This window comes from Cicer arietinum, chromosome 6, assembly GCF_000331145.2.
Source record: "Cicer arietinum cultivar CDC Frontier isolate Library 1 chromosome 6, Cicar.CDCFrontier_v2.0, whole genome shotgun sequence".
Taxonomy (NCBI): Eukaryota; Viridiplantae; Streptophyta; class Magnoliopsida; order Fabales; family Fabaceae; genus Cicer; species Cicer arietinum.
In genome coordinates, this window is record NC_021165.2 from 61,180,500 (window position 1) to 61,194,699 (window position 14,200).

At 26.2% G+C, this 14,200-nt stretch overlaps 2 protein-coding genes across 2 annotated transcripts in view; both read left to right on the forward strand.

Annotated features, from left to right (window-relative positions):
* Window positions 1-514, forward strand: part of LOC101512870 (L-ascorbate oxidase homolog) — a 5,860-nt gene extending 5,346 nt beyond the window's left edge. The window contains exon 9 of the mRNA XM_004506253.3: window positions 476-514. Coding sequence (XP_004506310.2) covers window positions 476-514 — 39 coding nt within the window. The remainder of the gene's footprint in view (window positions 1-475) is intronic.
* A 3,925-nt stretch (window positions 515-4,439) lies between these two features.
* On the forward strand, window positions 4,440-8,788 carry LOC101498869 (L-ascorbate oxidase homolog). The gene is made up of 8 exons (XM_027336276.2): window positions 4,440-4,577; window positions 4,706-4,815; window positions 5,311-5,581; window positions 5,861-5,963; window positions 6,209-6,554; window positions 6,641-7,006; window positions 7,860-7,938; window positions 8,591-8,788. The coding sequence occupies exons 1-8, from the start codon at window positions 4,440-4,442 to the stop codon at window positions 8,786-8,788; spliced, it is 1,611 nt and encodes a 536-aa protein (XP_027192077.2).
* Window positions 8,789-14,200: the final 5,412 nt, after the last annotated feature.

Here is a 14,200-nt window from a genome sequence, read left to right on the forward strand (position 1 = left end):
GAAAGTTTTATTGTTCGTGTGTTAAATGTTTAAATGGAAACCTGCTACATTTTGAGGAAACAAAAAATCATCTTATTTGTATGGAATTTTTCAGAGTTAACAAATTGAATATGGTATGATGATTCGTTAAACATGGAAAGTGTATTGGAAAGAGAAGAAATTTGTGAAGATATGGACAGTTGGCTTGAGGACATGATTCATGATATTGGACAATAGTCTTTTCAATGTGCACATGTGTATGATTGTTTGTGCAATGACAAAGAAGAAACTTTATATCCGAGTGCACTGACTTCACATGATTGTCTACGGCGCTGAGATTGTTTAACTTGAAAGTAAAAAATGGATGGACAGATAAAAGCAATACTGAACCGCTTGAGTTGTTGACATAAATGCTTCCCGAAGGTAAACACAGAAACACATTAACAAGTAATACACAGCCGATATAAAATTCCCCAACTTGCAAAAACCCGTGAAGAGCAACAATAAATATATGGAAACAAGTTCAATGAATTAATTATCAAATCAAATCTTAAAATCAAATCTTAAACTATTTAAGTTAATTTGACTTATTTTAAGTTATAATGACGACTTATTGTTCTAAAAAATAGATTCCCCTCAGTATTTTTTATTTACTTTTTTAAAATTTTAATTTTGGTTGATGTAGATTGATTTCTGCCGTACCCTTAAAAAATCGATTGTTTGATACAACTATTTTATAATTAATAATTAAATGAGCTATCCATTTTGTATAAGTTCCATTTATTTGGTTTATAATCTAAGTATAACAAGTTATGTTTCAAATCAAATTTTAAACTATTTTTGAGTTAGTTCTATTTATTTTTAATTATAGTGTCAACTTACTGTTCTAACAAGTGGATTTCACTAGTGTCTTTTATTTATGTTTTTAAAATTTTAATTTTGGTTGATGTAGATTGTTTTCTGTCGAACCCTTAAAAAACCGTGATCCAATTATTTTATAGCTAATAATTAAATGAACTATCCGTATTGTGTATATGACTTTATATTAAGGGGTGTACAGTTTTGCTATAACATTTTCCTCTTTTAATTATATGTTTTACTTAAACTATTTTATTTTTTATTTAGTCATTCTCTATTTTAGTTAAATAATTGAATTATAAAATATGTATACTTATATATATATAAATATCTAACTTTAGGGGTGATGTTGTTTATTTCAATTTTATCCTTTATTTGAAATATTTTATTTATGATTTCATTCTATATTGTCGATTAAATTATTGAACTTTCTATATATAAAAATAGACATACATCACGCTATGCCCCATTAGATGTTAATTATATAATAAAATTAATAAATATTATTTTAAAATTTTGTACTTAAATAGACGTTTTTGACTAATTTTAATTAAATATATCGAAAAATGACATAATGAAAAAATATAAAAGTAAGGTAAAATATATTTGGGTATTTTATGATAAATTTCCTTTTTAAGAAATATATATATATATAAAGAAGAAAAAAAGAAGTTTTCAATTGAAACTATAAGAAAAAATTAAAAAGTTTTTATTTTATGTTCTTAATTATACACGCAATGAGTCAATCAAATAACTTTTGAAAATATATATAAAAAATTAGGGCTAAATTACATCTGTGGTCCTTTAACTTAATTTCAGGTAACGTTTTAGTCCTTTATCTTTTTTTTTTCCCGATTTAGTCCTTTATTCCTAAAAATATCAAATAAAGTATGAAAATATGAGTTTATTTGAAGATTTGCATTACAAATTTGATGAAATTTGTATTATATTGAAGAATATAATTAATTTTATGAGTTTAGATTGAAATTTTTTTTTGAATTTTTGTATAAAAAATGATATCATTGTTGAAATTTTAAAACATAAAATATCAAATTGTCACTTAAAATTAAAATAAAGGACCAAGTCGAGAAAAAAAAAAGATAAAGGACTAAAACGTTACCTGACATTAAGTTAAAGGAGCACGAATGTAATTTAGCCAAAAAATTAATATGATATACATTGACAACGGAATATCATTAATTAACTTTATGAAGAAAATGTTTTTTTTATTAAAAACACGATCTTTGTATTATATTAACTAACAACATGATAAATCTCAATTGTTGAATTGTTTGAATGCCACGATTCTAGTGAAATTTAAAAGTAGGTTTGATTTTACCTTTGATCTCCTATTTTATCAACTTCATAAAATATTCACTCTTTTTTTAAAATCAAATTATCTGCTCCTTTACACTTATTACAATTTTGGTTTTTTTCCCTAAAAACTATCACGCAACATGTTTTAATGTATTAAATATACTTATATGGCAAAATATAAATTAATTTATATCTATCTACTTCATCAAACATTAAAATAATACATCTAAAAATTAATAAAAATGTTTTTTTAGCAATTTTAAATAAATAATTTTGTTTTAATTCATAGCATCATCTTTTTGTAAATTATTTTAAACTTTTATTTATTTATTTATTTATTCACAATTTTAGTAATGTATTATTTTCACGTTTTATGAGTGCATAAATATATACTTGCATATATTTGTCAATTTATATCTTCTCTACAACGAAATATAATTAAAATTAATCTATATATTTATTGAATAAAATATATTTAATTATAATTTTGGTTTCTCTATTATTATTAATTTACGTAATTGGTCCACTTATTTTAAAAATCGACATTTTTTATTCTTCTCTCATATTTTTGAATTAAAAAACAACGATTTAACATATTTTTAATGACGTGATATACAATTTTATAATATAAAATCATCTATATGTATTAATTATTCATATGTCATTCATTAAATTAAAAATATAAACAAATTTCAAAATTGAAATCTAAATTTTTACGATGTTTTATTCAAATTTCATAGGTATTAATCTTTTACATCATCCAATCATATGTCACGTTATTTAAAACATTTCACGTCAATATTTTTTAATTAAAAAATCAGATATAAGAGGTCCAATTTTGTGAATCAATAAACATAAAGGGTTAAAATTGCAATTAAGCCAATAAAATATAAACAAAAATCTAACAACTTTTTTCATATTTAATGATAATATCTCTAAAATATTTTTCATTTTATTTAATTTATGTTTTTTACTATTTCTAATTATTGTACTTATTGATCACTAAGGGTAATATTTAAGTTTATATTAAAATTGTATAAATTAAATGGATTTACTAACTTTTTTTAATGTATAATTTGACATATTTTTGTTTATAATTTATTTCGTATAAAGTATCATTTAAAGCATACCACAAGAGTACTTGGAGAAAAAATTAATTAGTTGAAAATATGTAATATGTGAGAGACCAAAAAGGTAGATTAAAAAAAATGAGTTTATTTTTATAAACGTAGACGACCAAAAGTCAGTTAAACATGTAATAGATATTTGAAATTCGAATGAATCTATTATACGCTTTCGTCCCTGATAAATGATATTCTAAATGAGGTTAATTTCTTCACATATTGCTTCATATATAGTGCACGTTAAATAAGTAAAAGAAAAACTAAAGTTAAACCTCGTACTTAAGCTACAAATGTAATGAGTAACTTTAGAGTTATAATTTTTTTTTCTTTCATAATTTGTTACTATGATGTTAATTCTATTTAAACGCGTTGAATATTAAATATGGTACTCCTTTCAATAGAAATTTGAATTTAAACTTATATGAAAGTATAGTTTTTTTTGTTAAGGTTAAATTCTTTGAATTTAAATTTATATGAGTATAGTTTTTTTTTTTTGTTAAGGTTAACTTTTTTGGTGAGTTGAATATTATTATTATCTTCTAAAATTAAAAGTTTTTTTTTTTTTGCATGGTAAAAAACACATGTCTGTAATAGGTCTATAATATTTTGGTAATTTTTATTTATTTTGGACATCGATTTTTGTGTTTTTTTCCTTTCTTTCTTGTAAGTAACATCAATACAATGCATATATTAATTTCACGATAAAATCTACAAAATTAAGGTATACAATAATTATAGAATTTAATTTTTATAAAATTAAAATAATCATATGTAATTTTATTAATTTTAGTGCGAAATCAAAGATACAATTGACTATGGTCAATTCAAAAAGGCACAGTCTGAAGAGATTAATGCTGATATGCTCTTTAAAAGTGTACATTGTATTTTGGTACAACTCATTTATTCCACAAAGAAGAGGTTTCTTCTGGTTACGTTGAAGTAGAATCATTCATCTTTATACACCGACATTATCTATCTTTATATAATAATAATATGTGTTCTAAAGCAAAAGGTAAAAGGAAAGAAAAGGACTTGTATTTAATAAAAATACATTTTGAATTGAGAGTGGTACATTTGGTTCCAATTTTAAAAGTTGAAACTTATTCTTGTTGTTATTTTTCAACATTATTTGAGATTAGATAGTGAAGGAAAAACATAGAAATGGGTTACCTCAAACCATGTTCTGTTTTCTTGTTGTTAGTGTTTTTTGTTGCATGTGTTAGTGGAGAGGACCCTTATAGATTTTATACTTGGAATGTTACATATGGTGATATTTATCCATTTGGAATTCAACAACAGGTACTTTACTCTCAATCTTATTCTTATCATTATTATAATTGTTGTTGTTTGAGTTTCCTCTTTTTGTTTTTGTTTTTTTTTTTTGTTATATATGAATGAAATGAATAGATGGTGTGTGAATTGGACAGGGGATATTGATAAATGGACAATTTCCAGGGCCACAGATTGAGTCAGTGACAAATGATAATGTGATTATCAATGTTTTCAACAGCTTGGATGAACCTTTCCTAATCTCTTGGTTAGTCTCCTTATTGTTTAGTTCACTATTAAATCATCAATTGCATAATTAGTTGTGGATGATTAAAAAATTGGTTTTGTTTTTTGGCATCATTCATTGGAGTATATATTGTATGCTAGATATAGATAGTTTTGAAAACTGCAGGATGAAACTGTATTTTATTTTCTGTTGGACAATATCTGAACGTTAGTTGATCACCAATTTAATCTTTGAACTTAGTTCACGTGACCTATATGAACTTAATTTACTACATATATTAACGAAAATTTAGTTCACGTAAGTAAACTATTTGGGTGTAATTAAAAAAAACAGAAGTGTGACTAAGAAAAGTGCTACTGTAATAGATTTAGAGCGTTTCATGCATTTTAAGATCAAAATGATTGATTAATAAAATAAGTAAATAACTATATCAGAACTAAGACTACAATGTACATACATAAATTTTATTATGCATGTGCTTAGAATTCAGTATTTTGACACTATATGACTCTATAGGAATGGAGTGCTGCAGAGGAGAAACTCATGGCAAGATGGAGTGTATGGTACAAATTGTCCAATTCCTCCAGGGCAGAACTTCACATATGCTCTTCAAGTAAAAAATCAGATTGGTAGCTATTTCTACTTTCCTTCCCTTGCATTGCACAAGGCAGCAGGCGGTTACGGTGGTCTCAGTGTCGCTAGTCGACCGATGATTCCTGTTCCTTTTGATCCTCCATCAGGAGATTTCACCATTTTGGCAGGAGATTGGTACCAAAAAAGTCATACAGTTAAGATGCTTCTTTGGATGAGAAATATGCTTCACCGAAGAACTATTAATCTCATTAATATAGACATGGACAACCGACACGACATTCATACCAACACATTGTCGCATATAATAATTCAAAAAAATGAAAGTAATTGAATATAACTAAATGTCTTGTCAGTATCAAATATCGACATGTGACAGACACGCCTACAATCTAAATCTAAAGTGTCAGTGTCATACATAGTTCTTTAAGAAATTCTAAATAAATCATCACTTAACTTGTTTTAATTTTTGCAGGAATTGAGGGCCATTTTAGATAATGGAAATAACCTTCCTTTCCCTGATGGAATTATCATCAACGGTCACGGTTCTAATCCTATCACATTCACGGTTGATCAAGGTATATACCAATATCAATCAATTCGTTTACTCGAAATATGATATCATATCAGACATAGCAAATATCATTTTTTTAATGACAAATATTAGTAATTAGTTATTAGAAATGTCATCGTTGAATCCACAAATAACCTCTTATTTGTTCCTTTAAACTACCTTATCACTCTCCAGATACTACGAAGTACTAACACTCTTACGTGTGTCTCAGTGTTTGACATTAATTATAACGTACTAGATTGTTTACAGGCAAGACTTACCGATTCCGGATATCGAACGTGGGACTTACAACATCAATAAATTTCAGAATCCAAGGGCATAAAATGAAGCTTGTTGAGGTGGAAGGAACACACACACTCCAAAACATTTATGACTCAATTGACATTCATTTGGGGCAGAGTTATTCTGTGTTGGTTACTGCTGATCAACCACCACAAGACTACTACATTGTTGTCTCAACAAGATTCACCTCAAAAGTGTTGACTGTTGTATCCATTCTTCATTACAGAAACTCAGAAGGAACTGTTTCTGGTCCTTTTCCTCTTGGGCCAACAATTGATACTGAATGGCCCATTGAACAAGTTCGGTCTATTAGGTATTTTTTAATATATTTAATTCATATACCAAACATTTTTGTTATATGATATCTGAAAACTGACATTAAAAGATGAATTGAATAAGGGGGAATCTAACAGCAAGTGGACCAAGACCAAATCTACAAGGAACGTACAAATATGGAATGATAAACACAACACGAACAATAACACTTCAAAATTCAGCTCCAATTATAAATGGAAAACAAAGATATGCTATCAATAGTGTATCATTTATCCCTAGTGATACACCATTGAAATTGGCTGATTACTTCAAAATCCAAGGATTGTTCTCACTTGGAAGTATTTCGGACAACCCCACCGGTGGCGACGGTTATCTTCAGACTTCGGTAATGGCGGCCGATTATCGAGATTATGTGGAAATAGTGTTTCAAAATCCTGAAGACACTTTGCAATCATGGCACATTGATGGTCACTTCTTCTTTGTAGTAGGGTAAGTTCACTCAACTCCTTTCTTCTATAGATTTCATGCTTTACCACTAACTAAGAGTTTCATTTCTACTCAAAAATAAATTTCATTTCTTTTCTTTTTTGACTCCATATTGTTATATTTTTAAGAATTAAATAAGTTTTTTTTTTCTTTATAAAATTTTGAAATTATATATTTAGTCTTTATAAAAAAATCACATCTTTTAGTCTTTGTAAACTTATTTTACAAATTATTTTAGTTTATGCCGAAAGGAAGATAACCTTTGAATTTTGGATGATTTTTTGGAAATATGTTTAGAACATTATTAAAAGTTCATTGATATAAATATATAATTTTTTAATTTGGGATCAATTAAATATAAAGTTTTTAAATGTCATATATTTCAAGATAAAAAAAATTTTAGTTCATTTTTTGTTGAGGAATTTTTTATAATATTGTAAACATCTATGCGCACAAAACAATCATTCATAAGGAGATATTTGATTATCCAACATGAAGTAAAATTATTTCCATAATAATTTTGTATGAATTATAATATGTGTTTTTTAGAAGGACTAAAGACAAAATTTTAAAATTTTATAAAGATGAAAAACTTATTTAATAATGCTATTTTTTTCCAATTGTTGGAGTAATTGCATAAATCTCTTTTAATCCATTATGATTTGAGACAACTAAATTTAAAATACACTTATAAAATTGAGATTACGTGACAAAATAAAAGACTCTCATATTAGATGCCAATTTAAATTTGGTATACTACATTTTTTTCAAAACAAATTATTTTATGATTTTCTTTAATGGGTTCTTTTTTTGTTCTTTTCATTCTGGTAATAATGACATTTATGGGAATTTGCAGGATGGATGTAGGACAATGGTCACCTGCAAGCAGGCTAAGCTACAATTTAATAGATGCAGTTTCTCGTTGCACTGTTCAGGTATTTCAAGTTTGTTATCCCTTGTGATAAGTCTTCATGTTTTCTTTTATGCATAAGGAAACCTTTGGTAGAAGCAAATCCAACTTCTCATTCTCATTTTTATAGGAGGCAAATTCATTTCTATTGAAATTATTTTTCAGAAATTTGATTCTTCTAAAATGAATAAAGTGTAGTGTGAATCAATTAAATGTTGTTATTCTAATAAATTTGTGATTTATTATGATATAAATATGATACTAATATTTAACTTTTAATCGATAGCTGATAATGTTTATTTTACACTCTAAAGTTATGCATTTATTTAGAAGTAAATTGATATATTTTTCTGTGTTCCAAAAAACTCCAAAAACAATTTAGTAGGATAATAAAAAATACATAAAATAAAATAATACTCCTATCGTCCTAAAATTTAAGTAGAAATTTATCAAATAAAATTAATATATTTAATTTAAAATTAAGATTAGATACATTAATTTTCTCTAACTTATTTTTTTATATATTTTATAAAGTGTAGTATTATTATTCTGAGTCTTTCTCTCTACTCCTCCAATTTTTGGGTGGCCTAAAAGGATCTCGCCCCATTAGATGAGACTCATTTATTTTGGGTTTTGACATGATTATTGATTTGTATTTGGATGCTATTTTTACACAGGTGTATCCAAAGTCATGGACTGCACTATACATGCCATTGGACAATGTAGGAATGTGGAATGTGAGGTCTGAGAATTGGGCTAGACAGTATTTGGGCCAGCAATTTTATCTTAGAGTCTATTCCTCTGCAAATTCATGGAGAGATGAGTACCGAATTCCACCCAATGCACTTCACTGTGGCAAGGTGGTGGGACTCTAAAATTAGGATTTATGTTTAATTAGGGTCATTCATTTTTTATATTTAATGATAACTAAAGACTTGCCTTGCCATTTATAGATAATAAATAATTAATACGATTTGTTTATGTAACATTAATGTTGAATACCAATTTGGCCATTGAGATGATATACAAAATTGATCTATGATCGAATCTATATTTATAATCTATTTATATTTTTATATATATACATGTAAAACAAACTTGAGTTTAAGTTTGAATCTTGAATTTTTGTGTCATTCTATATGTATGAAGAAAACTTAAACTTATGTCAAAGAGTGTGAGATTTAACTTTGAATAGATTTATTTTAAGTTGTAACTTGCAACATTTTATCAATTAATATCATTTCCTTGATTCCAAATAATCCAGAGGAATATGTAAAAATGTAAAGAAAACGAGATCACTAGTGATCTACTAATTAATTCAAGCAAAGCTAGGAATTTCAAGAGGGTAGATATGTTTGGTTGTTTATAGAGCTGTGAGTCGTGCTTTCTTAATCAAGTTGGTTTTAATACAATATTTACTTTTGATATTTGGATGATAAGATAACAAGACAATATATAATAGAAAAAACATTAATCCTCTAACATTTATTTTAAGTGTGCGGGAAGCATCTAATAAGCAATCTATGAATAGAAATCTAAAGTATAAAATAAAAAAATTAAAAATAGAATTTTTGATGATACAAGAAGATGACAAAAGAGTGAATCACATGGTGATAACGAAGCTACACATAATAAGTCTATGACCAAAGAACATCTTATTCAATAATATAGTTTACATCAGAATATATGAAGTCATCGGTGCAAGAAACGTTTTCGTTCAAGCAAGAGAATTGTTGGTGCCAGCAACATTTTTTTTTTCTTTAAGCTAGATTTTATTTTGATTGTCATACTTTTGCAGGTTTTTTTAATAACCTAAATTTAAAAAAAAAATACTAATATACTCTATTTTAAAAATTATATACTAAATTATCTATTTTTTAGTTTAGTTAAAAATTGTTATTTGCATATGCGACTTCTGTAAATATTTGTGTTTTTTTTCTTTTTTTTTTTAACAAAAGAAGTTGCCTTTTGAAAAAGGAACTTCTTGCATTCAATTTTTTTTTTAATTAACTGAAAGTATATATATATATATAATTCATTAAAATTCATTCATAAAAAACAACAAAAATTGCAATCCACTCTGAGTCCATTTGGATATTTGATTTAACGTAGTATACGTAATTTCAAAGCTTGAAATCTGAAAGCTTTGTTGATACATATTTTTGAGTAATTGGGTAGTGGACATTAATTTTTTCGTAATTTTTATAAAATTTATATTGTTACTTATGAATGATTTTTAATGAATTATATACATATATATATATATATATATATATATATATATATATTTATTTATTTATTTATTATTTATATTAACTTAAAAAAAATTGGATGTAAGTCGTCGACAACAGCCCAAAGGAGAGACACGTAAATAATGCCTTTGTTTTAGGCCTCACCAAAAAAATACTTTTTATTTTAATTTTTATGTTGTACAAATGTCTAATAATATATTATACACAACAATAAAAAGACCTCCAAATAACTTTTAATTTTCAATTATTGGCATAATAATTATTTGAATTGAAATATGTGTTGATTATACTAGCATTGCTTTTCATTAAGAAGCATCTTATATTAAATGCACTATTTTTCACTAAAAATATTTATTAAAATATCATATTAAAACATTCGTTTGAAACTTTAGTATCAACACCACAAAATAATTGTTTTTTCACTTTGACCCTACTTCCTTCTTCCTTGCTTTATTTTATTGTTCGTTTTGAATTTTAATCGTGTGATTAGCTCTTGTTAGTGACCATAATATATTCAAGTGTTTTTAATTTATTCGCCTCTTTTTAATCTGTTAAGTATTAAGCAAATATTTTATATTCTAAATCATTAGTTATTTTTCCAATTGTAATAGGATCAGCCATTTCTATTTGGTTGGAGTAGAAACTAGAAGAAATTTTTATTTCGAATAGTATCTTACCGATCAAGTTCTATTATTCTAATATTTATCTTTAATCTTGTTGAATTGTTTTGCTTCTAAGTAAATTTGAATAATTTAAATTGTTTGCAGATAATTTTTATTTTCTATTCAATATTGAGAAATTAAAATCATTGGATAATGAAAAATTATAAGAAAATTACATTAACTTTGAACGTTCTTTAAAACATAAGGACAACTCAGACATTGATTGATTAGATTTATTTGTAGAATTTAAAATTTTAAGAGAGATAATACAAGTAGAAAATGATATATCAATTGACATAAATATATAAGAAAGTTAGATTCTTTTCCAAAAGCATATATTGCTTATAGAATAATGTTAACAATTCTGGAATTGTCTTTCAAGTTGATGTATACAATGTTATACTGTATTGCAATTACTTTGAGTAAGACAACATTAATTATTGTTAGACTAAAATTTATGGAGTATAATTTTTATCTTAAGAAGTCGTTGGTATACACTCATATCTAACTACTAATCAAAACTATATATCTCTTTGTGAATCTTCATGAATATGTATTCACTTTCATTGAAATCGACTATCTTATTTAACTATATACATGATTAGTATGATGTTAACCAATTTTATACATAAAATAATTTTCATGATTAATTTGTAAAATTGAAAATGTCAAAAAGTACATAAATTAAAAAAAAAATATAATGTTTTTCAAACTAATATAAATCATATAAAATGAAGAACATATTATAGTTAAATATACAACTTTTATGATAAAGAAATATTAAACTTTAACAAATATATCATTAGAAAGGAACACTTCAAAGAAAACAAAAAGCTTGAATAATCCAATTGTAAGTAGAAAAAAATATTAAAGATAAATACTACATCACTAAAGTTACAAAATATTGTCAACAATATCATATTTTTAATATATGTTGCATGAATTGTATTAATCAACAAGATTTTACATTTTCCTTTGAAATAAAGCAAAATTAGACCATATATAGTATTCAAAAATATATTTACCTCTTAACACATAATTGTTTTAGTATATTCTACTATAAAACAAAAATATTACTTTTAATTTATATATTATTATTATTATTTTATATTCAATAATATATTAAATTCTACTGTATAACACGCAGATTAATATCTAGTTAAACTTAATATTTTACAATTGTTATAAATGAAAAAAATACAAAATTATTAGAGAATATATATTTTCTACAAATGTTATTTCAAGTTATAAAAAATATAGTAAATGAATGCTAGCAATAAAATCAACATAACTAATTGACGTAAAAACTCATCGTATAAATATTAGTAATGAGATTTGTATAACACATTTGGGTATTTGGATATGTAGATGAGGTTAAAAACCATCCACTAAATAAATATTGATCATATTTTACACATTTAGAGAGGAGTGTACGGGTTAGGTCGGGTTTCATGTACCTCTAACCTTAATATTTAATTGAGTTAAATTTTAAATTCTAAATTATCCTTTAATCGATGAATTGCAAGTCGATTAAGATGAGATATGTTAGTCCCAAAACAAAATGCAATTTAAAAAAACAGTTACCACTTTTCAGTTCAATTCTTAATATTATTTTACAAACTAGAAATTATTAAACTAATAATTAATTTTTTTAAAGGAAATAAATAAATAATAACATATAATAATAACAAAACAAAAAATAATCATCATAACCGATTAGCGGGAGTGTCTTGTATACCTTTACATTTACACGTGTTAAAAACTCCTAAAATAAACTTTGTACACCGTGGAAGTTAAAAATCTATGCAAAATAACTGCTCCAATATAATTAAGATATCAACATTTCTAAAAATAACCGCAAAACACCGTGGCACACGTAACTGTATAGTTTTTCAAAATTGTCACAAATCAGTTTGCAAGAGGTTAAAATCCCCACAAATTGATTTAAAAGTCCCCACTAAATGTCATGTTTTTTTTGGAGTAGAGTACTTAAAGGTCTTTGAAAATTTGGGATACAATAAATAAAAATATATTAATAAAAAAATAAATAATATTTCATTGATCATATAAAAAATATAAATACTATCAAATAAATAAATATTACAAATGAGAAATATAATATAAGACAAATAAATATATAAAGACGTATAAAATAAGACAGAAAACAAATTTGAATCACTAATTTAGATTAGATAACATAGATTTAATTAGATATACTATCCCAGTAAAAGAAGTACAAAATGCATGATTTGTCACATGCATTTTATATATCTTAGTGCAGAAAAATTAAACTCAAATAAATTTTAATTTTGAAATCAAGAATTTATATTTTTAAGTCTGTTTTAAGTCATTGTTTTGGTATGCGTGTGTGAAGGATGGGTCGATTTGTAATGGCCATAGATTGGAGGAAAATGAAGCTACAAGCAGCTGAACGTGAAGTTTGGGATTTACTTTAATCCCTACAATGGATATCAGCTTTTGGATTTACCAATCTAGAGAACGGTGGATTAAGAATATAATTCTTATCATTATTCTCCCATGGGTTAATTCTTCAACTGTTTTATCCTTTCTATTTGCTTCAAATTAAAACAGTTTATCGAAATCAGAGGCAACATAACCAAATCCAGTAATCTCTTCGGTTGACATAGCAGAAAGAAACGTCTTAAAATTGTTGGATTTTGAATTTCAAAAACTATTTAAAATTCACAATTTATGCCACCGAAGATATTACTGGGTTGAGTCGCGGACTAGGTCGCTCTCTTTAAGACGTTTCGCGGCACTGCCCAAATTGTGCAAGGCAGACTATCAACCACGAAGTCCCAAGATAAAACAGCCCAGATTCACTGTATCGGAGTTCCACTGCACCGTAGAAAACCGTTCTAGAATTACACCCTCAATATGGCAGTTTAAGCCACTCTCAATATGACAATTAAAGTCACTCTCAATATGGTACTATGACCATTCATAACTACGGCATAATAACCGCTCAAAAAGACAAAAACAAATGGACTACGGCATAATAACCGCTCTAAAAACAAAGTGATTACGGCATAACAACCGCTCTAAAAACAAAAGAACAACGGCATAACAACCGCTCAAAAAACCGAAAGAATTACGACATAATAACCGCTTTAATACCGAAGGGACTACGGCATAATAACTGCTCTAAAACCGAAGGGACTGCGGCATAATAACCGCTTTAAAACCGAAGGGACTGCGGCATAATAACCGCTTTAAAAAACCGAATGGATTGCGACACAATAACCGCTCTAAAACCGAAGGGACTGCGGCATAATAACCGCTCTAAAACCGAAGGGACTGCGGCATAATAACCGCTCTAAAACCGAAGGGACAAAAAGAAAGGGGAGAAGTG

What these genes read in the sequence shown, in the direction of transcription:
- LOC101498869 (XM_027336276.2), top strand. Translation starts at nt 4,440, where the DNA reads ATGGGTTACCTCAAACCATGTTCTGTTTTCTTGTTGTTAGTGTTTTTT. An exon ending in CACATTCACGGTTGATCAAG is followed by an intron (nt 5,964 to 6,208) that starts GTATATACCAAT and finishes GATTGTTTACAG; the next exon opens with GCAAGACTTACCGATTCCGG. An exon ending in CACTTCTTCTTTGTAGTAGG is followed by an intron (nt 7,007 to 7,859) that starts GTAAGTTCACTC and finishes GGGAATTTGCAG; the next exon opens with GATGGATGTAGGACAATGGT.